The sequence below is a fragment of the Sorex araneus genome, chromosome 1 (assembly GCF_027595985.1).
Source record: "Sorex araneus isolate mSorAra2 chromosome 1, mSorAra2.pri, whole genome shotgun sequence".
Classification (NCBI taxonomy): Eukaryota; Metazoa; Chordata; class Mammalia; order Eulipotyphla; family Soricidae; genus Sorex; species Sorex araneus.
In genome coordinates this window covers 221,256,132-221,281,850 of record NC_073302.1, presented here as the reverse complement: position 1 = coordinate 221,281,850, position 25,719 = coordinate 221,256,132, and the positions used below count along the sequence as shown (strand labels likewise).

Below are 25,719 nucleotides of genomic sequence, written 5' to 3'. Positions count from 1 at the left end.
TGCATGGAAATCATTCCTGGCTCTGCACTCAGGGATCACTCCTGGCAGGCCTCAGGCGACTGTATATATAAGTGCCAGGGATCGAATGTGGGTCAACTGCATAAGAGGCAGGTGCCCTACCTGCAGTACTATCTCTTTGGCCCTCAATTATATATATTTTTTGGGGAGGAGGGGGCACGCCTGCCAGCATGTGGCTGCCCCTAGAGTGCCAGAAGACTGTGCAGTGTTGGGGACTGGACTCTGGGCTAACACATGTGCCTATGAACCATTACAGTGTTGTGGGTTGTTTCACATCAGCCCTGTGCTGAGGGCTCCACGTTGGGCAGTGGTCTATAGTTATAATAGTAACACATTTACATTCCTGTGTACGGGCAGTCTTGAACTTAGCTTAAACTAGCTGCCCAGGCAGGGGGAAGGATGTTACAGTCCTGGGTGTTGGGGGAGGGTGGTGGGGCACAGTCCTTGGCTTCTTAAAAGCTGTCTTCGGTGTTGGGTGCCTGAACCTGTCTTTCAGACGGGCCTTGAGGTAGAGGAAAAGAACTTTAGTTCGTCCAGTTCTCTTAAGACGGAAAGGAAGAGACAATTTCCTTACTTTTCGTCTAGGTTTTCCATCACAGGGATAGTCAAAAATAGCAGAACAGTCAAATTACACAGTGACTGGCCTTTCCTGGTCCCATCCTCCTCCGTGTCTAGGCCCCTTTGCGGGTTTCACCTGTAGGTCTCCACGCTGCTGTCTCCTTCCCGAGACGGTTTCTCCTGGCGAAGGCTGGCACTAAGATTTCTTTGCTGGGTCTTTGACTGCCTTGAGCTAAGTTCCTAATCTCACCCTCCAGTCCTGGCGAGGGCCGCTGTTCAGAGTCTAGCTTTCCTGTCTCCAGTTTGCAGTGCCACTCGGTTCAGCGGAAAGCTCGTCTCCAGCAACGGTGCTGTGTGAGACTGGCCTTCTCTGTCTGAGCTGCCGACTTTCTGGGCCAAGTCCAGCCTTGGTCATGAGGCTGCGTGTTTGGAGGCTCAGGACCCCTGGGAGATGTCTGCACGGCTGCCTTCCTTTAGCCAAGTGCATCCTTAGGTTTCTCAGCATCACCGGCCTTCCTCACTTGCTGGCCGGAAGGGCTTCTTTGTTCTGCAGCTGATGTGCAGAGCAGAAGTGCTGGGCGTCAGGGGGATGCCTTGAGTTCCTTTCTGTTGATGCTCTTGGCTTCCACTCTTCTGCATTCATCAGCCATGCTCTGTCCTTGAGGTTTTCCAGAACCTGTGCGTTTCCTCATGCTGGGTCTTTGACTGCCCTACTATGGTGCCTGGGGGGTGACTGCTGACCAGACCGATGCTTGGGCTCACTTCCTGTACAGCACAGGAAACCACGTGCTGGGGGTTTTGAGTCTGGTGTGTCTGCCTGCAGGGTGTATGTTCATCTCCTGCTTTGTTTTATTTACATTTGTCACTGGAGCACTGTCGTCCCTTTGTTCATTGATTTGCTTGAGCGGGCACCAATAATGTTTCCATTGTGAGACTTGTTACTGTTTTTGGCTTATTGAATACGCCACCGGGTAGCTTGCCAGGCTTTGCCGTGTGGGCAGGATACTCTTGTTAGCTTGCCGGGCTCTCCAAGAGGGACTGAGGAACCCAACTTGGGTCAGCTGCATGCAGGGCAAACGCCCTACCCGCTGTGCTATCGCTCCAGTCCAATAGTTGTCACTACACCTAAAAAAAGGGGGCGGGGGTGCCAGAGCAATGGCACAGTGGGTAGGGCGTTTGCCTTGCATGTGGCCGACCTGGGTTTGATTCCCAGCATCCCAGATGGTCCCCTGAGCACTGCCAGGGGTGATTCCTGAGTGCAGAGCCAGGAGTAACCCCCTGTGCATCGCTAGGTAAAAAGCCAAAAAAAAAAAAAAATGGCGGGATAAAAGAGCATACTCGCTGAGGACAGTTCTTACGTGCTCTGTTCAAACTGGGATGCCGTTTCAGCATACTGACCCGTATCCACCGCCGTGCGTCTGGCTGTCACAGGTCCGGGCCAGTGTAACAACTCTTTCTCGCCTTTGACACTGCCGGGAGTCCCAGTGCTACAGAGATGAAAAACCAGCCCGACTTGTCAATTTTCTGGGTTTGGGTCTGCTCTTTGTGTTCATCTTTACACTTCGCTAGTTCCATATTTTAGTTCTTGTTGGAATACTGTTTCAGCTAGTTGCTAGTTACTACCTATCCTGTGGAATGTTAGAGTATTTGTGGGTCTCTGTTTCCTCAAACTCGGCCGAAGTTCTACGATGGGGTTCTCCTGCTTTCTTAGTCACGGACTTCTGAGGATGTTGCGTATAATTAGATTCTTCCTAGAGGCATTAAGTAGCAAAGAAAGGTCTCAGTATACTTCTACCACTGTGGCGTCTCTTCTCAGTTCTATGTCTTTCATTTTTTTCTTTTTGAATAAAAGAAAGTTTTTCTTCTTTTTTTTTTTTTTTTAAGTGGCGGGGCTATCGATGGGCCACGTACCTGGTGGTGCTCAGAAGACCCTGTGGGTGCTGGAGAGCAGACCCACGCCCTGTCTGCTGTGCTGCTGCTATGGCCCTTCCCAGTTTCATTTCTCAGTAGGTGTAGTCTCTGTCATCCCCACCCTGGGGAGAAGACACTCTCTCAGACCTCAGGTGGACAGCAGGGGCCTTTGGGCAATGGTCATTTTGGAAAGAAAACTCTTTCACTCTAGCTGCTGGGAGTCGTGAGGTGAGAAGGAACAGGCGCCTGGCAAGGAGAGCAGGTCCCTGCTGGTGGCATTGCAGCTCATAATGTTCTCAGGTTCGTTTCACTCCATTTATATGTTACTCGTCTGATTTAATTGTTGTTTTGTGAAAGCAGGTTCTTTTGTTTGAGTGGGCTTCTCCCTGCACTGTGCTGAAGTAACTGTTCTGGGCAGGCAAAGGTACTTTCAGTTACTTCTGCAGACCTGTTTTAGGAGGTAGCAGAACAGGAGGTAATGCTGTCGTTCCTGGGGGAATGGGGAGGGGCATGGATCAGAGGGGGGAGGCCGAGGTCCCACAGACAAAATTTCATACTTATGCTAGAACTTATTTCTTGGTTGCAAACGATGGCCACAGAGTATCTTTGTGACTTGAGGGCGGTGGCATTTATTTCTTTACCTGACTGTTCCCACACACTCCGCAGACACCTGCTCCTTCGCAGGCCTGGTCCAGCCCTGCCCTGTGACCAGCCCCGGCGCCTGATGGCTCTTCCTGTGTCGGCCCATGCCGGTTGCGAACAGCTGAGCTCTGCACAGGGAACAGTGTGGCTCCCGAAAACTGCTCTCCTGTTGACACACAGACACACATTTCCTCTTTCTTAACTTCAGACACAGTTGCTGTGTGGCTTTGAAATTTGTTCTGAAGCGTAATGAACTCAGAAGGTTCTGTTAATCTGATTTATTTAGTAGGCAGCAGTGTTCATTATTTGACTTATGTTAGTGGTTAATTAACCAAACTAGAACATGTTTTCTTTTTACAAATTGAATTCTGAGAGAGTAACAAAGACCAAATATTTTACAACACAGATCGTTGAGTTTGACTCTGAAAGAACTGTTTTATTTTGCATCTACTTCCGGTTCTGGTGACACTTAAATACTTTCCCTATTATTAGCAAATACTGAATTTTAAGTAAATTGGAATGAAAATGAAAGTTGTTTCTAAAAATAATAGAGGCCTTTTTTGTTTGTTTTATTCTCATTTGTTTGTTTTGGTTTTGGGGTCACACCTGGCCACTCTTGGGGCTGCTCCTGGCTCAGTGGAACTGGAGAGACAAAATGGCCCTGGGGGTTGACACGGGTCCTCCTTGCATGTGAAGCACGAGCTCAGCCTGTTGAGCTCTTTCTCTGGCTCCTGTGTGAAATTCGTTTGTTTTGGTGGGGGAGGCACCCTAGCAGTGGCCAGAGCTTACTCCTGGCTCTACACTCAGACATCACTCTCATTGGTGCCCAGGGGCTCCACAGGGTGCCAGAGATCTGACCTGTGTCGGGTCATGTGAAGCAAGCACCTTACCCACTGTAGCATCTCTCCGGCCCCTATGTGACATATTTTTCTTCCGTGTCTTTGCTGGTGAGGAAACTTTTGACTGGGCAGAAAACATAAATTTTATGTCTGTACCTTGTTTTGAATTGATGGAAATTGGCTTGAACTGTAGCAAACTCTTTGGAAGAATACATGGCCCTCTTTGAGGTTTCTCTTGTGTAGAATATTCTTACTATCAGTCTTATGTTTTCCCTTTCGGAGTGGCACCTCAGAATCATTTTTAAAAACTTTGGTTTTTTGTTTGTTTTTGTGCCGCAGCCAGTAGAGCTCAGGGCTTACTCCCGGCTCTGTGCTCAGGGATCACTCCTGAGGGTGCTCTGGGAACCAGATGTCGTGCCAGGGCCCAGCCCAGGACACTGTGTGCGAGGCAAGCACTGTACTCTTTAGACCCCTGAGTCAGTCATGACAGACTGTTCCTTTGTGAGAGACGCCCCTCCGGTTGCTGTGTTTTTTCAGCCTTTTTACACCTGGGCTCCAGCGTGTCTCTACTCCTCTCTGGAAGACCGGCGTTGGTCTGTGGATTGGGATTGGAAACCACTGCTCTAGTCTACCAAAGAATGCCGCGTCACCTTACCAGACTGGCACCTTCACCGTCCAGCGTGGACGGAGATGAATGGGTAATGGGAAAGTGATCAGATTGCCTCTTGTCTTCTCGCCTGACGTTTTGGCGTGGAGTGAATTTATCCCTCCTAAAGTGTTATATACTCTTGACAGTTACAGGTGAAGGTGTATCCTGAAGACTAAAAGTAGTTCTCTGGACTTCGTTTCTTTTAGTGATAAGGTGGGTTCAGCACCCTATTTTATTTCACTGGGATTTCATTGAAATGAAAAGGTAGACAGGAATTTTCTTGTAACAGATTTATAGGACTCTGAGCATTTTAACAAAAGTAGAGATTCTTTCTTTAGAGACTGATATCTGACATTCTTGAAAGTATAGCTCAAGAAATTATAACCAGAGCTGGTCTGAGGAACACACTAGTCATTTGGAGAGGAAAGATGGGAGATTTGCGCCCTTCTATTCTCAGTTTCTTCAGGGACAAATAAAATCAATTTAAGTGTGGGACTTTGAAATTGCTGTTTACTCGATTTCTTCCATGCACATTTGCCTCTTATTATAATTTTTCTTTGTTTTGTTTTGTTTTTTCTCTTGTTAGGAAAGAAGGTGTAGTACTATTTTCCTGAGCCTCTAACCCTTTAATTAATTGAACTTGAATCATGAGGTTCCTGTCCTCCTATACCATAGGAGAGTGGGGACATATAGATGGCGCATAAAGCACTGTCTACTCTGTTTTATGTCATTAAAATATAACTTGGAAAGTGTGTCTGACGCTGGGAAGCTTGTGCATTGCCTCTCTTTGTGTCTGGGAGCGTGGAGTTCACTGGGATACCACGTAAGCCTCTGGCCACTTTTCAGAAGTGGGGAAAGGAAGTCACCATGGCCAAGCAGGGCACTCGTAATTGATTAGGTTTTATGATTAAGGTCTGTGTAAGTGGAGGCTTCTACTTCGTTTGCCTGTCCGGACCGTTTGGTGGAAACTGCAGGCAGAGGCGTGGAGGAGGATGGCACTCTCAGTGGGCAGGAAGAAGAGCCATGTGTGTGCCACTACCTTTATTTTGTTGAAAGGTGGCTGTTTTCACCAGGCACTTGAAGGAGATTGTTTTTATCCAGTGAGCCGTGTAGTAGGTGCCTAAGGACTGCCTTTGGGACCATCCTAGTAATTATCATGGCTACTCTTTGCCCGTTCTTGAGGCTTTCTTTCTGAAAGACACATTTCACTTTGGAGATGAAATTTACGTCAATATTTATTTCTGTTAAAATTTATGTTTGGAGGCTAAGTGTAAAACTCTTTGTGTTGGGACTGGGGAGGGGCCTCGAGCCCCATGCAGATGCACCCCAGCACTACCTGGTTCTCCAGGCACTGCTGGAAATGATGCTTCTCTCTTCCTGGCTCTTCTCTACCTGCCTCAAGTGCTGCTTGGGTTTGGCCCAAAGTAAAACAGTTCACTAGATAACTTCCTGGCCTACCTGGGGTGGTCCAGTCATTTAATTCCTTTTTGTGGATAGTTCACCATTTCATACTTAGTGATGTGCAGGTAATTTTGTTTATTTATTTTTGCCTTTGTTCTGAGCCCTCCTTAAGAACATGAGGTCAAACAGGTACATGAGCCTTTGGAAGGAGGTGGTGGAAAAAGTTTGGGATAATGAGCCCTTCTGACTTGAGATTCAGCAATTTAGCATTGGTGCAGTAGGTGGAGTTATTCTTAGAGCCCCAGTTTGAAGATTGCTGTGCAGAAACCCATCTGTGCCGTTGGTTGCCAACATTTCTGGTACAAATATTGTCATTTGCTCTTGAGGCAATCTGCTATTTCAGTCCTAGAGGCAGTTTGTAATATGCTGGGCAAAATAGTAGAGAAAAAATATCCTAAGTGGTGGTGTAATCTTCAGTTTAAAAACACTTCAGCGGCGTTTCCAGCAGAGCATTGTTCAACGTGTCTCCTTTCCACGGCCGTAAACAGAATCTAAATACATTTTTTCTCACTTATCTAAGCCACAGTCGCCTTACACTGTACCCATCAAAAGGAAAGATGAGGGACAGTCTTCTCCAGATAAAAGGCTTAAGTAGTAATTTTCCTTTAAAATGGCACCCTGTGAAAGTCTGGCAGACCATGCTCATTCTATTGATAAGAAAATAACTTGTTCAGAAATGCACTTTTGAAGAAGGTTTTGAATGTGGTACTGCACGACTCCATCAGACAGGTGCTGGCAGCACTGCAGAGGACACCTGGTGTCCCTGTGCAGAAGGGGGCACCCCCAAACAAAGGGGAGCCCTCAGCAGTCCTGGGGGTAGGGGGCCGTGCTTGTATTTTGTTGGACTTAAAAACATAAAAACTATCAGTTTCTATATTTAGCAATCATTCCAGAAGACCCTGAGCAAGTCTGAAGTGGACTGTGCTTGTGTTTGGGTGGGCTTCGTCTTTAAGCCTTTCTCTGAGAGGGAGGACCTAGCCTCTTGAAAGTAGTAAATTCCTCTCTTTGTGTGGCTTTCTCAGTTTTTGCCCCTTTCTGGTGCTTGGTAAGAAATTCATTTTGTAGGCTGGTTCTGTATATGTGCACACACAAGTTTTTATGTAGTACTAAATCATTTATTTGAGACAAACTCTTTGATGATGATGATGATTTTTAATGCTGGTGTCTGCCATGTAGATTGATCTTATTACTCTCTGGGCAGAACTCTCTAGAGAATTTTTAGCTATAGACGTCCTCCTCCACTTACTCTTTGAAGACTTTTGGTTGGAGAAAGCTGGATGCTGATCTCACAGACTGACCATGCTTGTGAGTTGAGAGTCCACAGTGCACTTGGCTGAGCAATGCAAGATCTGGGCTGAACTAAGAAACAGACTCTAGATTGTTCTCATACATGAAACACTTGTTAAAAAAATGTGTACTAAATTAAGTATCCTCCAAAGACACTTTTTAAAAAGAGAGCCCTGAGGTGACAGGGTAGTTTTTGCACGTTGTCATTTCGAGTTTGCTTATAACCCTTCAAAGCTGGCAGCTTCTTGGACCCACTTTGCCAGATGGACTTTCACACTCCTTTCACGATGTGAGCCAGGCTCACCTGACCTTTGGTCTCATGATGGTACGGTCCACTACTCATTTTCTCAGAGCACATACATGAAGTCCACTTCTACCCCGGGATGTCAGAAATGTAAAGGAATTTTAGGTGACATTAATAAGAAATGACTAGCCTTTCACTGCAGGGCAGAAACAGTTGAAGCAGGCAGTCAGGCCCCAGTCGTTACATCCCACTCACTTGCCTGTGGCTATCTGGAGCAGTGATCTTTGAAAGACTCCATTGTGAAGTTGGCTCTGTGCGTGTCTCCAAGGAAACATTACAGGCTGAAGGGAAGGGGGATTCCAGGAAATTGAAAGGTGATGTTGATCCTTCCTCATTCACTAATGATGCTTTTGTTTTTCTTTTCTTTTCTTTTTTTTTTATTTTGCTTTTTGGGTCACACCCGGTGATGCACAGGGGTCACTCCTGGCTCATGTACTCAGGAATCACCCCTGGCGGTGCTCAGGGGACCATATGGGATGCTGGGATTTGAACCCGGGTTGGCCGCGTGCAAGGCAAATGCCCTACCCGCTGTGCTATCGCTCCAGCCCCGATGCTTTTGTTTTTCTTTCGGAACAATGATGTTTAAAAGTTGATCTAAGAACAGAGTGGCTTTCTTCCATAGTGTAATCATTAGATATAATTTCTTAAATATTATTAAATAACATCATGCAAATAAGTTGCCCTTTATTATTTGTTGCTCATGACCAAAAGTACTGGCATAACACAGTGGTTCTTAAACTACTGTCCAATGAGGTCATTGTCGAGGAGGTTCTGAGGCTTCACACTCCTTCAGTTGAATCAGAATCTCTATGGAGCAACACTCTTTTTAGTTATTTTTAAAAAAATGTTAGCACTGGCAGGAAAGTTGGACATAATGTCAGGTGTTCCTCAGCCCTTAGTGGCATGACTTGGATGCAGGTCCCTGGGTCACACTCCAAATCTGTTGTAGTCTCACTTCAGACAGGGCCTTTATAAGTTTTCATATTTAGGAATCATTCTAGAAGATTCTGAGCATTCGTCTGAAGTCAGAATCACTCATCTATTCAGAAAGGGAAGTTTACTTGAGGTGCTTGGTTATTGGACTAGAAAAAATATTCCTGATACCACTCATTGACTCATTCAGATATGCTAGTATATCGGGTAGGTAGTAGGTGAGTGTGTGCGTCTCAGGAGGGAGCAGAGACCCTGCCCTCAGACAGGTGCGGGCTCTTTCCAGTCTTGGGCTGAGAGAAGTCTGTCAGGCGGCAGCTGGCGGTTGGTTGAAAGTCAAGAGCAAATGCAGCACTCCAGCTCTTGCTCCGCCCCGGCCGCCCGCCCGCTACCCTTGCCTTGACTTTTGCTTACTTCATAAAGTAATGACAGACACTCCCAGAAGCACGGGGCTAATGTGATTAGTCCCCACACATGCCGTCTGGTTTCTGCGAACATCACTTTCCTTGCTGTAAGCCGGTGTCTCTGCAGTGGTAGTTTCCGGTTAAGGGATGTGTTGGAGAGCCCCCTTGTTTTCTAGATGCTTGCCTCCAACGGAACTGGTAGTTTTGGGTAATATACAGGACAGTGCTCCTTTTAAGAGTTTATTTAAAGAGAAAAACTATTTTGAGACTTATCAGGAGGTGGGGGAGGGAGGTTGGGGATTGGGCAACACCTGGTGTTGAGCGTTGGCTTCTGACTGCGCCCAGGGGTCCTTCCTGGTGGTGCTGGGGGAACCTATGGGTACTGGGAATCTTATTATTATTATTATTATTTTTGCTTTTTGGGTCACACCCAGTAATGCTCAGGGGTTACTCCTGGCTTTGCACTCAGGAATTACTCCTGGCAGTACTTGGGGGACCATATGGGATGCCGGGGATCGAACCCGGGTTGGCCGAGTGCAAGGCAAACACCCTACCCGCTGTGCTATCACTCCGGCCCCCTGGGTACTGGGAATCTAACCCGTGGGCCACATGCAAGGCAAGTATCCTACCTTCTGTACTGTCACTCTGGCCCCGAGACGACCAGTTCTTGTTCCATGATTTGATATGACCCCATGGTACAGTAAGCGGTAAGCAAAGCTAGATAATTTGAAAACTTTTTTGGGGGGAGGGCGTACTTGTAGTGGTGCTCAGGGCTTTCTCTGGTTCAGTGCTCAGGAGTCTCTCCTAGTGGGTCTTGGGGGACCATGCGGGATGCAAGGGCATGAACCAAGGTTGGTCGTGCATGGCAGGCGCCTCATCTGCCGTACTTCTCTCTTGCCCCTGGGAGCCTTAGCAGGAAAAGTGGAAGATGTGGGTGGGAAAGAGTTTCTGCAAATTTTAAGTATAAAACTCATATATGGAAAAATGATTTATTTGGATTATGTATTGTTTTGAATGACCCAATATTGGCTTAATGAGAATTAGTTGCATATTGTAGGAAAAGTTGGCTGTTTTTATTTCTAAGAGTACAATTACTCCAGTTTAGACCAAACAGGTGAAAGCTAAGATGTCTTGTATGAAACAGGAAGCAGATGGGGCCTAATTAAAGCTCCCTTGATGATAAAAGGCTGACTGAGCAAGGAGCAGCCGGCGTCCCAGTTTAAACAGAATTTAGACTATTCTGTATGAGCATAGTCCTCTGCTTGAGGGTAGCTCTCTTTTTCTTTCTTTTTTCTTTTGGCAGGGCGGGGTGGGGTGACTGGGTACCTTTTTATGTCACATCCTGCAGTGGCCAGGGGTTACTCCTGGCTCTGCGCTCAGGAATTACTCCTGGCGGTGCTCGGGGACAGTATAGGATGCTGGGGATCAAATCCGGTCAGCCGCGTGCAAGGCAGATGCCCTACGCACATGCTGTTTTGTTGCTCCAGCCCAGTTCAGGAGCAAAGGAATGTATTTCAGCAACAAGTGCGAAGGCTTTGGAGCCCTAATTTTACTTACTTTTTTTTTTTTTTTTTTTGCCTTCAAAGAGTTTCTTTAGAGAAGGGAAGGGTCTCTGAACTTTACCTCTAGTTCTCATTGGTGCTGCATCCTTTCCGGGTACCTGGATGCTCTGGAAAATCCTATACTCTTCTGCAGTCTACCAGGAATGTGGCTAAGCATTTTAGTATTATTTTGTATCTATTGCTTTCAACATTTTCTAGTAGACTTTAAAATGTTGGTGCTCAAGAAAGCTTCTGTCTGCCTAATTTCTGCTCTCTGTGTGAGGGGTGATGTTGTTAGGCTTTGGGATAAAATATCTGTGATCTGAAGTGTTGTTGAGCTGCTGGCTGACCTTATTTTGCTTGATTCTGCTTTGGATGACTTTCACCTTCAAGTGACAGTATCTTTTGTTGCTACTGCTAATAATGGTTGTATAAACATTAGGACCAAGTGCCCTGGATGTGTTTAGCCTAATGTGTGGTGTGTGTGTGTGTGTGTGTGTGTGTGTGTGTGTGTGTGTGTGTGTGTGTGTATGTACATATATATACACATACACGCACACACACACAAATACTAACTTCTTTTTTAATTAGTACAGTGACATGGCATCGAAGGCAGATCGTCTAGCCCCTATCAAAGGCCTTACATTTGCTTGACATATTTTGTATTTCTGCTTAATGGAGTGGGTTTTTTTAATTTTTTTAATTTTTTATTTTATCCCAGCCGTGTAGTGGGGGATTGCTCTTGAGTTGCTTCTGGAGGTGCTCAAAGAACCATTTGTGATGGATTGAACCCCTTGTTTTCTATGTTCAGCTGGATGAGCTATCTCTCCCAGCCCTTAATTCTTACAAAAACTCTGGGCAGCTCTTATGTCCATTTGGCAGATGAGGCTGCAGATTTGGCAGAGAAGAAGTTACCCAGCTAAGGTTACCTGTTTTCTACATGGCAGAGTAAAATCCATGTGGTTGTGGTTGTTGTTGTTGTTGTCGTTTTTATTTTGGACAAGTGGCATTTGATCACAATACTCTACTACTTCTACTACTTTTTTTTCTGTGAGAATACAAAATACTGTGTCATTGTGTCCCCCACCCAACTTTACAAAGGATGTTTTATAAAACCACAGCATTTTGGAGTATAGTATGCAAGCATCATCCTGTTTGGCCCTCTAAGTAGTTCTGTGCATACCTGTGGAGAGCTTGGCACTTGATAGGAAATGTTCTTTTCACCCTTACTCTATCCCAGAATCTCCCAAACACAGGAAAGATGAACAGATACAGGTTTTGGTTTATTCCCCCTAAAGGAAAATACTTATTTTGATGTGATTTCAACAAGTTATAAATGATCTTTAACAACAACAGCAAAGAGAAACCAGAAAGTGAAAATTCTCATTACCTACACCACCTAGTGATAACATCATTGTATTCGTTGAGATGTCTTGTAAAAAGAAATTGACTATATAGATCTCATACAACTGCTAGTGGAGGTCACCATTTATTTAGTGCACTGGCAATTCCAGGGATGTTGTTGATTGTTGCATGCAAGCTTTCTAATCTTTGATGCTATTTTGCCCACACTGTTGCTCTGTGCCCCTTTTTGGAGTGGGGGAGTTTGCGCCACACTCGGTGGTTCTCAGAGCTTATTCCTGGCCTATTTCTTACTTTTGGCTGGATTCAGGGAACTTGTGGGGTCTACTACACTGTTGCTGCAGCTTCTGTTGCTTTTTATGATATCGAGGAGAACCTGTGTCTAGGATACTTCTTATCCAGGCCCTCTCCGTGACCCCAAAAACACCTACCTGCTCTTAATACAGAGAGGAGTGGGAGGGCCAGACTTAGAGTGTTTTTTTCCTACCAACATCTGCATTAGACCAACGTTTTCCAGATTGTGTGTCAATAACTGTTGCTTTCTCAGGATAATGTGCCAGGAAGTATTATAAAAATTGGGCCAGGGTGCTTTAATACTGCTAAAACATTGTTTCAGTTAATGAAGGGTATTTGGCTTTGCTTTGTTTATCAACACGAAATGAGTTTATTAAAGGCTTTAAAAATCCTGCTGCTAGGAATCATGTTTTAAGTTGGTTGTCTAGAATGTATCCATGGAAGGTTGGATGGATGGATGGATGGATGGATGGATGGATGGATGGATGGATGGATGGATGGATGGATGGATGGATGGATTCTCCCCACCCCCCCCACAATGGAGCTCTGAAGATGATCAAACCTTCAAGTCAGTTATAGCAAAAATATCTCTTTTTTCCTTAGCTTGTTTGTGTGGGCCTGTCTAATTTGGGTGGGGTGATGCATATGTTGATTGAGGAGTTAAATGCGCTCTAATTTGTCTTCATACCAGCAGTCCAACCAGACTTTGCTCTTGGCCCTATACCTCTCGTACACCTGGAAGGATGTCCGTGTAAGAGTAACAGTAATCAGCACTGCCATGCCCTGATTGATCCGTCTCAGGACAGACCTCACCGAGATATAATATGCTAAAAATTTGTGTATGCAAATTTGTGACATAAATCTCCAGGCTTTCTCTGGGTCAGGATGGGCTACCTCCCCTCACCTTCCTGTACTTCTGGAAGCCTTGGCAGTCATATCCACACCCCAAAGCTGTCACCTAGTTAAAAAGCTACTCCAGTCTTACCATCCTGATAACAATACTGAATGCCCAGAACAAACATGAAGACCTCTTAGTATCTGTATTGCAAACCATAATACACAAAAATAGGGGGAGGCTGGGAGTGGTGTGGGGTGTTGGGGATGGTGGGAGGGAAGTGGGGGACATTGGTAGTGGGAAATACACTCTGATGGAGAAATGGGTTGTTGGATCATTGTATGACTGAAACCCAATCATGAACAGCTTGTAATGGTCTATCTCATGGATTATTCAATCAAAATATTTTTAAAAAGAGTAACAGTAATCTCTTGTAGATATCCATATATTAAGTTGATCGATCTCTCTCTCTCTCTCTCTCTCTCTCTCTCTCTCTCTCTCTCACACACACACACACACACACACACACATACACACTTCACCGTATTACCTGTCTGGCCGTAGTGCTTTTCAAGGACCTTCTTGTCAAACTGTTCACACCAAGTGATTGCACAATCCGGCTAGCTCCTATTGCCATCCTAACTATCAGAATCTGTCAAGGTTCTTAGTAATTAAATACAATGCCAAAGAGGCTGTCTGTTGGTGTGAAGAAAGTGGTATTTGGAAATGGAATGCTGACCTGGCTTATTGTGGTATTTGAGCTTTCTCTTTGGCCATGAACCCCTTCTCTCCTGTTCCTTCCTGTGGCCCCTGTCCTGCTCTTGGTCCCTGCTCCACTTGGGTCTCTCAGACTGGTGGTGTCCGAGGAGCTATTGTTTGAGAGAAAGGGCAGTGTGCAGACATGCCTTTTCGTGGCTTATTGGTGGATCCCTGCTGTGCGCAGGTGATGACGCAGCCTCCCAACATAGAGGAACTGGACTTTTAACGAAGGATAAATGGCCCAGAATGTTTTGTAATTAGTGGGCCAGACAATGAGCTTTCCATAACTATCTGACTTGGAATTAAAACTCTTTAAGATTTTAGGGAGATGCAACCCAAAGATAGTTGATACAGAGTTGTCATAAATCCCTGTTGAATTAGACTTCCTAGTCAGAATGGCAAGCTGGTTTTAAGATTCTGGGTACATGAGAAGACTCTGCATGACAATAATGAATATCAAAAGATTATGCAGTATTGCAGTTAGCTGTTCTTTTTGTAAACCTGAATTTATTTACCACCATTTGGTTCTAGTATGTGTTAGCTACTAAGAATAGTAGTTCTTGGGCAATAGCTCTTGCACCCTAAGATTTTATTCCATGATTTTCCAGTAAGTATATTTAGGATAAGAAGTGATAATGTACTATGGAGGGGATGTTATTCTAGAGCTCTTAATTGGTCAAAATGACAATGCTTCTGCCTTTGACTTTATATTCACAAAGCTTTACATTGACTTTCGCTTATATTTGTGTCTTGGAAAGAAACGTACCTTACATGAGCAGGTTTAATCAGCTCACTGCTGGCTGATCGAATACCTTAAAATTCACTTAATTTTGTCAGTAACTTTAGAAAACTTTAAAATTGAGCGAACTATCAATTTGCTAGGCTTCATCTTATGCCTGATTTAAAGTCTTCATCAGAATAAAATAAATCCTGATGTGTTCTTTGTTTTGGGTGGTTTTGTTTTGCCTGATTCTCCAATAGCCAGGTTCAGAAGGTTGTTAATCGCTTTGTAAGCCAGTTCATTTGCGGTGCCTTTGAAGATGAGAAGAATGGTATGGCCTATAAAGTAGACAAAGATTTTCATTAGGAAACAGCAGAATCACTTAAAGAACAAATGAGTTTCCTTTTAATTTTCAACTCTGGTGGGGCTAAAACTGTCATTAAGGCAGGAGCAGCAGAGAGTCCATATTTCGGGTGGGTGATTCAGTAGGAGTGTGGAAAGGAACTGTTCCTTAGATGGCCGGCTGCACAGGGGAGGCTTCGAACTCCAGTACCTGCTCTGTTGCCTCCCTGGGGGAAGAGGGAAGGGGTCCGGACTGTCACCAGGGCTGTCTGCTCACTGCTGGGAAACTCGATTAATCCCAGGAGAAACAAGCTCCACTCGAAAATCCTTCAGAGCACACAGATAGCTTTCAAAGAAAAGGAGCCTTTTAAGGGATTTCAGCTAAGTGAAAATTTTAGCCACTTCCTCTCTGCCTACCTTCGGGACTGTGTGAGCCAGAGATGATGACGCTCGCTTAGAGTTGACTCCTTGGCTAGCAGGACCCAGTAGTGTCCCAGGGTAGGCACCTTCTCTGTTCCAGACCCAAGGGAAACCATTCAGCTAGCAGCTCTGACATGGTCGTTAAAGACAGAGGTTGAGATGAAGGGGCATGGTCTGCAGTGGAAGGGAAGAAGTTGCCTACATCTTTCAATTTTTCTTGGGTTGTTTTGGGTCAGTCTTTTAGGATTCTTAGTTCCCGTGTGTGTTAAAAAAGCACATGAATTTAATAGTGATAGAAAGATTGCCATTTTCATGTTTTGGAAATTAAGGGTTTTGCCCTTCCTTTCATAAAATGGTGGCTTTTTTGATAGGGGAGTTTCCTGTAGGATGCAGTAAAGGGAAACTGTGCTGCTTTTTAATTTGGATCTTTTGAAAAGTAAAAGCTTGGTATAATTTCATATCATTAGGTAAATTTTATGTTCTATCCCTGAAGACTTTTTTTTTAAAAAATTTTAAGTTTATGAGGTTATTGGCTGAAGTTCTGCTCTTAAATGTTTCAGTTTGGAGCATTAGCTGATTCCAGGTCAGGCACACCAGGAGCATTGCCCAGCTTCTCCATTGTGAGTCTCGAAGGGCCTGTTTCTGCTTTCTTTGTTTCCTGATTTGTCACCTCTTTACGAAATGTTCTGCAAGATGTTCTTTAAACCCCTTATCTCTCGGGGCCTCTCTCGGGGTTCTTTCTCTGTAAACCATGATGGGTAACCAATTTTCGTCCTTTTGGTTGTCATCCTGGACACATAGATGTGAGTCTTCTCTTTCATGAACACACGTTCTGACACCAGGAATCTAACAGGACATGTTCAACCCACTACTCAAAAAACATGAAATTTAAGGTCATCTTGGGAGGGAAAACAGTTTTTTCTGTCAGAGGATTGCAGCTCAGATGTGAGAATATGGAAACAAACCTGTTACGGGAAGTTTGTGATGAATGGTTTTTAATCAAGTGGTAGCCATACACGGTGGCCTAACAATTCCTGTTGATGTATTCCGTTACTTCCTGTAACAAAGCAGCCAACCTTTATTTCCTCCGCTTTGTATCAGGTGATGGCCAAGTGCTTTTCATGTCTATCACGCTCCTGGGTTCCTGACCGTCCAGTGTGCCTCTCAGTACTGTCCCACAGATGTCAGGACTGAGACATGGAGATCAGATGGCTGCCTTAGAGGGGCCCACCGTGAATGTGACCCCTGGTGCTGCTTCCCAGACCACACACCTCTCACTACGTGAAACTTCTTGCGGTGCTTCTGAATTCTTAGAATGAGTCTCTTTTGGTTCTGTTTTACATGAGAGCATGATCTCTCCTACCTTCTTTCTCTGGTAAGAAACTGCTTTATGTAGTCATTTTCCCCTTTCTTTGGCATGGTTTGAGTCAGAAAAAAAGCTGTGTGGAGCTGAATGTGCATCTACGGTGGTTTGAGAATTCAAAGCCAAGAATTGGTTTGGTGGGGGCGGGATTTCTTGATCTCCACACTTGCTGCTTTTCTCCAGGACGGTAACTCTGTCTTTCTGCTCTTTATATATAAACGAACACCTATAAGCTTTCTGCCTGCATTTTAAATCTTTCAAAACTGGGGGCTGGAGCGAAAGCACAGCGGGTAGGGCATTTGCCTTGCAAGTGGCTGGCCTGGGTTCGATTCCCAGCATCCCATATGGTTCCCTGAGCACCGCCTGGGGTAATTCCTGAGTGCAGAGCCAGGAGTAACCCCCGTGCATTGCCGGGTGTGACCAAAAAAAGCAAAATAAATAAATAAATCTTTCCAAACTGTACTTTCCAGAACATTCAATGAGCATACCAGTATCGTTGACCTTCTCAGAGCCTTCCAGCAAACAAAGTTTTTTGAGATGGCATAACCTTTCTACAGCCCTCAAATTTCAAGAGAAGCAGAGTCCTCAGAACAGACAAGAGGGCAAGAGTGTCTTTGGAATTAGTGAGGTTCAGAAAAGGAGTTCAGGCTTCTGAGGAATGAACTTATCTTTACCGAAGAGTTGAATGCTGGGGTTTAGCTAACGTGTGAGTGTGTAGAGGAGCTATTCTATTAAAATTCACCTTTAACATTGTGTAACTGAAACTCGACCATGAAAGCTTTGTAACTGTGTATCTCAAGGTGACTCAATTAAAAACAGTTAAAAAAAACCATCTTTTAAAGTTTGTATGCTGTCTTTTGATAGTCTATCTGTTGATATTACTCTTAAAGTGAATGATTGGCAGAAGGTAATTTTTCCCCTCTGCTTACAAATTAAATGGCTTATGTCATGTTACTGTTTTTCAATTATTTGGGGGGGGGGGAGTTTTTTGGCTACTCCAGTGTTACTCAGGGGTTTCTCCTGGCTCCACACAGGAATATTCCTGGTGATCCTCAGGGGACCATCTAGGGTGTCGGGAATCAAACCCCAGTGTGCTGCGTGCAAGGCAAACACCTGCTGTACTATCTCTCTTGCCCCAAATGGTTTGTCTTATAAAATCAGTGTTTTATTAGTAACTCTAAATGGGAACTCTGTTGAGTAGAGATTATGCCTACTTTCTCCTACATTTATTTTCACTTGTCAGACCTGTAGGAAGAGACGGTGTAGGGAGGAAGCAGGAGGGGGGAAAATCCCTCATCAGGGGTCTGCAGACACTTGCACACGGTGACAAAGCTCACAGAAATCAGATCATGCTCTTGGGAAAGTCTAGTTTGTCTAGCATTTTGTTTGAAAGGAGTTCTAGAACAAGAAGTTCATTAGTCCTGTCTTCCACTACCTGACTTTAAAGCTCTTTTTATTTAGCTGGTTGTGTTCTCAGCTCTCATCTGTGGGCTTGTCTGGGGACTATTCCAAGGCACGTGCATTTGGCAGGGATCACACAGGGGCCACATCCCCACAATCTTTTCTCCAGACCATGCAATTTATATTCAAGTTGTTAAAATTCCCTGCCACGAAGAGGAATCTGTTTTTGTTTTCTTTTTTATTTCTTTTTGGATCACACCTGGCAGTGTGCTCGGGGGGCCATATGGGATGCTGGGAATCGAACCTGGGTTGGCTGTGTGCAAGGCAAACAGCCTACCCCCCTGTGCTATTGCTCCAGCCCCAGTTTTTTTTTGTCTGTTGTTTGGGGCTGCACAGGCCTTTTCTCCTGGCTCTGCACTCAGGGCTCACTCCGAGAGCTGTGTGGGAGACCTTATAGGGTGCTGGAGAGCTTACTCAGGCCCACAAGTGCAAGACGAGTGCGCTACCACTCGGCTCGCTCTCCAGCCTCAGAGGAGGAATCTGCTTTGTACATCTATTACCTGTCTTAAGGGAGAAAATAGTCTCATAAGCTAGTATTTATAAACAACCATTTACTTTCTCAGAATGCACATGTGGAACCTCAGGTTTGCATCTGTTCCTTTGGTGCGGAAGCAGGGCTGTGCCGTGTGTGGCCATCCCTCCATGGCTGAGGCCTGGCAAGACGATGGGTCTGTTTTCTGAGCCTCCATTAAAACAAGTGTAGTTAATACTGCTGCAGTGGGTTCTTCTAGGGATAGAGTGAGCACGTACCATAAGCAGTTGTAAAGTCGAAGATACAAAGTACGAAGGGGCCACGAGCTAGCCCAGGAGGTGAGCTAGAGGCCTGCCTTGCTGCTGCTCCCCCTGGAGTGGTGTGTTTGGTTCTTCTGAGCCCAGAACCAGAATTGCTTCCTCTGGTGTGGCCACCCCTCTCTCCCTGCCCTGTCCCAGAAGTTGGTGGGCAGGACTTTATGATCAGGTGGTTTCAGTCTAAATTGCTGTTGCGTTTTGTTTTGCACTGCACACAGAGATGAGGGTCTTGGATCGATGGACAGAGCACGGCAGGCAGAGCCCTGTGTGAGAGCCCGGGTCTGCGTGGTCAGCGCCCTGAGACAGGGAGGCAGCCGAGGCCGGAAGCAGGACTCAGAATGTCGAGAATGTAAGGAAGCCCAGGGCCAAGAGGAGAGGGGAAGGAGGAGCCGTGGGCAGGCGGAGGAGAGCTGTGCACTGGGGTGCGGCCAGGCCTGTGGGTTAGAGCGACTTGCTCTGCTCACCGTCAGGAGGCGAGCTCTGCGCTCTCGGGCTTCCTTTGGTGGGTCTTGTGGCGGGTTTGAAGGCCACCCCAAGAAAGTATGGCCTCTAATTTTTAAAATTTCCTTCTGGTATGTAGCATTTGCTCATTCCGATATTCCTCCTGTATTGTGTACATCACAGAACAGTTTGCAAATACTTTTTTTTTTTAAATGTGATTTAAAACTTAAAGGTGTTAAGATTTACTTTTGCACTTCAACGGCTGGCTGATTATCGCTTTACCAGGGCTGGGGAAATGTTTTTTCTGCCAAAGGCCATTTGGATATTTATAACATCAGTCACAGGCCATACAGTGATATAGTTCCGAAAGATGGGTTGCAGGTGGCCAGGGAGAAGCACGTGTCTGTCCTGTCACGTACCAGGCCCAGACCTGATGTCCTGGGCCTGTCTGGGCTCAGGCTGGCTGTCGTCCCTGCTTTGGGGAACATTTCTGGGCTTGGGGAGCCTTCTGGAGAAGTGCCGCTCCTGCCCCTGCCTTCTCATGGCCTCTGGGGCCTGCTGGTTCCGTCCGGGCAGGAAGGCAGCAGGTCAGCAGGACTCAGACACATGTGACCATCCCCAGGGGAAATGCCCGATGGCCTGTTGAAGTAGCCCTGCGCTAATACCCACCGCTTCCTTGGCGTGTGGGAATTGGCAGCCTGCAGGGCAGGAGTCCACAGCTCAGTGTGGCCTTCTGCCCCAAGCGCTGCGGCAACATTCTGCGAAGCTTGAGGGTTCTGAAGGGCAGTAACAGGCCAGCTTTTGTACCTCTGAAGTCCTTCGTTCACATCTGCCCACAGCACTCTAAATGCCGTCTAGTTAGAAATAAAACGTCTTCACTCTTACCCCTATGAACAGGGGACCTGCTCATCTATTCAGTGGACCCTTGAGTGTCTGTTTGGTGGAGCTGTGAGGAGGCAGGGCAATGAAGACGGACCAAACCTCTGCGTTCTCCCTTAGCTTATAAGGCAGTGGGTGTGGGACATGCCCCCAGGGGACCAGGTAGGGCAGGATTATGATTGTGGTAATTAAAGTCCTTTGTTACAGGATAGGACGGGGCTAATAAGGAATGATTTCTAGCACTGAAGTGGGGAGGGTGGTGTTTGGTGGGAGATGCGGATCTACCGTCCCAAGAGCTGTTTGCCTGGACATCCTGTCTCCTTACGGAGATGATGAAACATCAAGTGGACTGACCCGTTGCCTCCTGGGTTCCTTGCTGCACCTAGCACAAAATAGGTTCCAATAAATGTTCCTTGGCATGAATTCATGAATGGATAGACAAATGGCATCTGAATGGTTGGCTGGAAGATGTGTAAGACATTACATCTTCCCTGTCATGTTTCTGGTGTCAATCATCAAACACATTCATTGGTTAAATATATCTTGTGTGTAAAACCATCTGTTAGGGAACTTGAGATTGAAAATAAAAACTCACTCTAGCCTGGTACTCCGTAAGGAGCTCGGAATTTGTCTGTCGAGGGCATGAAGGAGCATGCCCAAGAGGGGGAAACAGCTGGGCAGGAGTGGCTCTTCCCCTCCCAGCCTCTGTTCCCTACCCTTCTCTCCTGGTAAGTTCTTGGGTCAAGGCTTCTCTACATGAACTGCAGCTGCATTGCTCTATGCTGGCCGGGGGTTGGGAGCGGGCTGGTGGGAGTGTGTGTGAAGGAAAAGCCAGCTCAGCTTGAACTGAACTGCCCAGACGGTAGAGAAAGACAGCCAGGGGAGAGGAAATTTGCTGACTGGCAATTTGTTTCCTTAAGGGTGTCAAACACCCTTTTCTGAAGGGTGTCAAACAGAAACCCAGGATTTGGGCGGGTGGTTTGTGTGCTCTCGTGCTCTATTCTCCAGTCCTGTCTTTCTTCCTCACATATTCACTCATCTCAGCACCAACAGTTGTGTGTCGTTATGCTGCCGTTTCACGAATGTAAGCTGCGTTTTCCCCTTTGGGCCTGAGCTATGTTGGGCAGAGATTTGCAGACATAACATCATTAACAGCAACACATTTACAAGATTTACCTATTCACCACTCTTCTCCCTACCCCCAGCTGAAAATCATAGCTTCTTTAATATCCTCTTGGCTCTGTGAAAAACAGGAATTTATGTAACGAGCCCTGCATAGCAAACCTTTTCCTGTTCGGAAAAATTTTTTTTTAAATGTTGGCAAAGTTAGACGGCAGCTCTGTTACTCCAAGAGCGACCTGAAATGTCCTCTAAGAAAACTATGTAGCATGATGTTTTGATAAGTTTGGGATTGCTGTGGGCTTGGGGGGGCGGGTGGGTAAGACCAAGCATGTGTCCCACTTAGCTACTCGTGCTTCCTGAACCTTCCAAAGATGACCTTCACCATCGTCAGATGTCCTGCACTCCTGTTAGAAATGTCCCCGAACTGCAGTTGCAGGTGACCCAGGATAATTACTTGTGTTGTAGAGCCGCACCAGCCCCTCCCTGTCAGTACACAGTGGGAAGCGCCTATCTATGTGATCTGTCCCCTTTATCGTTGAGTGAAAGTGAGAGTGACGGGAGTCAAGCTTCCTTCCTTCCAGAGATCTCATTGAGCTTATCAGTGTCTGTGTTCAAAGAAATAGGTTGTCATGGTGGAATATTGTGCAAATGCCCAGACTTTGAGTGTATAGAAAGCACTGCCGGCTGGGCCCCCTGGGGCGGCCAGCTCCTTCACGGTGGGCTTTACAGCTTGATTTGAAGGCGTTGGTGGATTCAGCTGATGAGGTGTGGCTCTGGGACCTGCGGATCTGTGTGAAGCTTCCTGTAGTGCTTAGGATGAAGGAGGACATTGAGGACTAGGCTAGGACTTGGGCTCCTTTAGGCCTCTTTGTTTGCGTGGAGTTCAGCTTGTCCTCCGAGTTTCTCTTGTCTTGGAAGTCTCAAACAACAGAAGCTGGTTGCTGCCATGTGACTACACAGAGGCCCAATGCCCGTCCCACCTAGCCCAGCGCAGGGCGACCTGACAGAAGGGCTAGTCTCATAGCTGCTGTGTTGCAACCCTTGGGTGGAGTGTACGACAGAGGGTCAGAGGCACTTGGGGATGTGGGTGTCGTAGCCCTGGTGAATCTGATCTGTGTCCTTGTTCTTTGAGAATGAGTGTTCCGTCGTCTCTTCCTCCCCTTCTGTTATTTCTTTACCTTCCCCATCTTCCTTTTTTTTTTTTTTCTTTATGGGTCACACCTGGTGATGCTCTGGGGTTACTCCTGGCTCATGCAGTCAGGAATTACTCCTGGCAGTGCTCGGGGGACCATATGGGATGCTGGGAATTGAACCCGGGTCGGCTGCATGCAAGGCAAATGCCCTCTTTGCTGTGCTGTCATCCAGCCCCCCATCTTCTTTTTTCTTTTTCCCCCTTTATCACCTTTTGTTTTTTATTCCCTGTATTCATTTTTTTTTGTAGTTTTGTGGCCACACCCAGTGGTGCTCAGAGCCTACTTTTTACCCTGTGCTCAGGGATCATTCCTGGCAGTGCTCAGGGATCCTTTGTTGGGTTGAAGGTCTAACTCAGGTTGGAATCAACAAGTTACCCTTTAAAAACCTCAGCTTCTGCGTGGTGTATTTGTCAAAGCTAGTTATTGAGCCATATTGAGGCAGATCGAAGCCTTGAGCGCATGAGCTCTGATGTCCAGGGCTCGTTCTCGAACATCACTGGTTCTTCTTGGGAGCAGGGGAGTGACCATCATTTGAATATAACACCCCCACAGTTGGGGATGCTGATCAACTTTCTGAAAGAAAAGAGGTGCTATTTGCCTTCCTTTCCTAAGGAAGATAGAGTTCCTTGATGTATATATATATATATATATATATATATATTTTTGCTTTTTGGGTCACACCCAGCGATGCTCAGGGGTTACTCCTGGCTCTGCACTCAGGAATTACTCCTGGCGGTGCTTGGGGGACCATATGGGATGCCGGGGATCGAACCCGGGGATCGAACCCGGGTCGGCCGCGTGCAAGGCAAAAGCCCTACCCGCTGTGCTATCGCTCCGGCCCCATGATGTATATATTTTAAGGATAAAAAAACAATGTTTCCCAAAGTGGGTAATCTTGCCCTTGAGGGGCCAATGGGGGGGGTGAGAATTGTAACTTTGTATGGAATTGGAGGCACTCTTTTTTTCTAAAGCAAAGAAGGTAGATTTCCTGATGTTACTGAGTAATCTGCCTCACTCCCCAAAAGGGTGGGGGCAGTGGTCCAAATAAGTTTGGGAGCCTCTGATGTAAATGAATTCCATTTGGGGAGCCTTCGGTCTTTCAGTTCTTAACTAGGCTAATAATCTTCCTCTCTTTGCCATGGTCTGTAGGCCCGAAGTGCACAGCTTCTCACGCTAAAAAAAATGGATGTGTGTGGCCTGCCGGGATGTGACAGTATGTGAGGAGCTGTACAATAGGCAGGAATTTATAACCTAAGTAGGAACATTTAGGTGGCTTTAAAACCAATTTTTGTAACATCCTTGTAAAGTTTGTTGGTATAAGAGGTGTTTGTAACGCTTAATTTTGCTCATTCGCTAAATTAGGACCAACTATTTTGCTAAATAAAACTTTTCTTGTACCAGTGTGAACTCTTGTAGGGTTCCAAAGCATTGTGACTGCCGCCTGCATCAAAGCATATATTGTATCATCGAGCCATATCCCTGGTGCAGATTTTATAAGCTTATCTTCCAGTTGATAAGCATTTATATATATAAAAGTGAAATTTCTAAGGGAGAGGTTTCGTTTCTCTAACATGATGTGTTTTTCTTTACAGAATTCAATCCGTCATAATCTGTCTCTACATAGCAAATTTATCCGCGTGCAAAATGAAGGAACTGGAAAGAGTTCTTGGTGGATGCTCAACCCAGAGGGAGGCAAGAGCGGGAAGTCGCCCAGGAGAAGAGCCGCCTCCATGGACAACAACAGTAAATTCGCTAAGAGCCGTGGCCGAGCTGCCAAGAAGAAAGCGTCCCTGCAGTCTGGCCAGGAGGGCGCGGGGGACAGCCCTGGCGCTCAGTTCCCCAAGTGGCCTGCAAGCCCCGGCTCCCACAGCAACGATGACTTCGACAACTGGAGCACCTTTCGCCCTCGGACCAGCTCGAACGCCAGCACGGTGAGTGGGCGGCTCTCCCCCATCATGACCGAGCAGGATGACCTGGCGGACGGGGATGTGCACTCGATGGTGTACCCACCATCCGCGTCGAAGATGGCCTCCACACTGCCCAGTCTGTCTGAGATCAGCAACCCCGAGAACATGGAGAACCTTCTGGATAATCTCAACCTCCTCTCCTCACCCACGTCACTGACCGTCTCCACCCAGTCCTCGCCGGGCGGTCTGATGCAGCAGGCCCCCTGCTACTCCTTTGCTCCGCCCAGCACCAGTCTGAACTCGCCCAGCCCCAACTACCAGAAGTACTCGTACGGCCAGTCCAGCATGAGCCCGTTGCCTCAGCTGCCGATGCAGAGCCTCCAGGACAGCAAGCCCAGCTACAGCGGCATGACACAGTATAACTGTGCACCGGGGCTCTTGAAGGAGCTGCTCACCTCAGACTCTCCTCCCCATAACGACATCATGACCCCGGTTGACCCTGGGGTGGCCCAGTCCAACAGCCGAGTCCTTGGCCAGAACGTGCTGATGGGCCCGAACCCAGTCATGCCGTCCTACGGCAGCCAGGCATCTCACAACAAAATGATGACTCCCAGCTCCCATACCCACCCTGGACACGCCCAGTCGGCCTCGGCGGCCAACGGGCGGCCCTTGGCCCACGTCGGCACCATGCCCCACACCTCGGGGCTGACCCGCCTGGCGCCGGTGAAGACCGCCTTACAAGTGCCTCTGCCCCACCCCATGCAGGTGAACGCGCTGGGGGGCTACTCCGCGGCGAGCAGCTGCAATGGCTATGGCAGGGTGGGCCTCCTGCACCAGGAGAAGCTCCCGAGCGACCTGGACGGCATGTTCATCGAGCGCTTGGACTGTGACATGGAGTCCATCATCCGGAATGACCTCATGGATGGAGATACGTTGGATTTTAACTTCGACAACGTGCTGCCCAACCAAAGCTTCCCGCACAGTGTCAAGACGACCACGCACAGCTGGGTGTCGGGCTGAGCACCGAGCAGGTGAGTTCCCCAGGTGAAGACTTTCCTGAAGGTAGGACTCAGGGAGCACAGACGTGTCATGTATCTCCAGTGGTCATGACGCGACAAAGCTGCCCTTACGAAGAATCATCTTTCATGATTCGTCCCCACCCCCTTTGCAGCTTATACACTTTTCCTTTTGAATCCAGACGTAAGCCTTCTAACTGTTGGAAAGATGTTCTTTTGATAGATGTCTATTTTTTTTTTTTAGTACCGCTTCAATAAATGAGTATTTGGG

The 25,719-nt window shown here is 46.7% G+C and overlaps 1 protein-coding gene across 1 annotated transcript in view; it reads left to right on the top strand.

Moving 5' to 3' along the window:
• The window catches only part of FOXO1 (forkhead box O1), an 85,836-nt gene that overhangs the window by 59,297 nt on the left and 820 nt on the right, over positions 1-25,719 (top strand). Inside the window, exon 2 of the mRNA XM_055118048.1 lies at positions 24,118-25,463. Within this exon, the coding sequence (XP_054974023.1) occupies positions 24,118-25,452 (1,335 nt within the window). The 3' untranslated portion in view covers positions 25,453-25,463. The remainder of the gene's footprint in view (positions 1-24,117; positions 25,464-25,719) is intronic.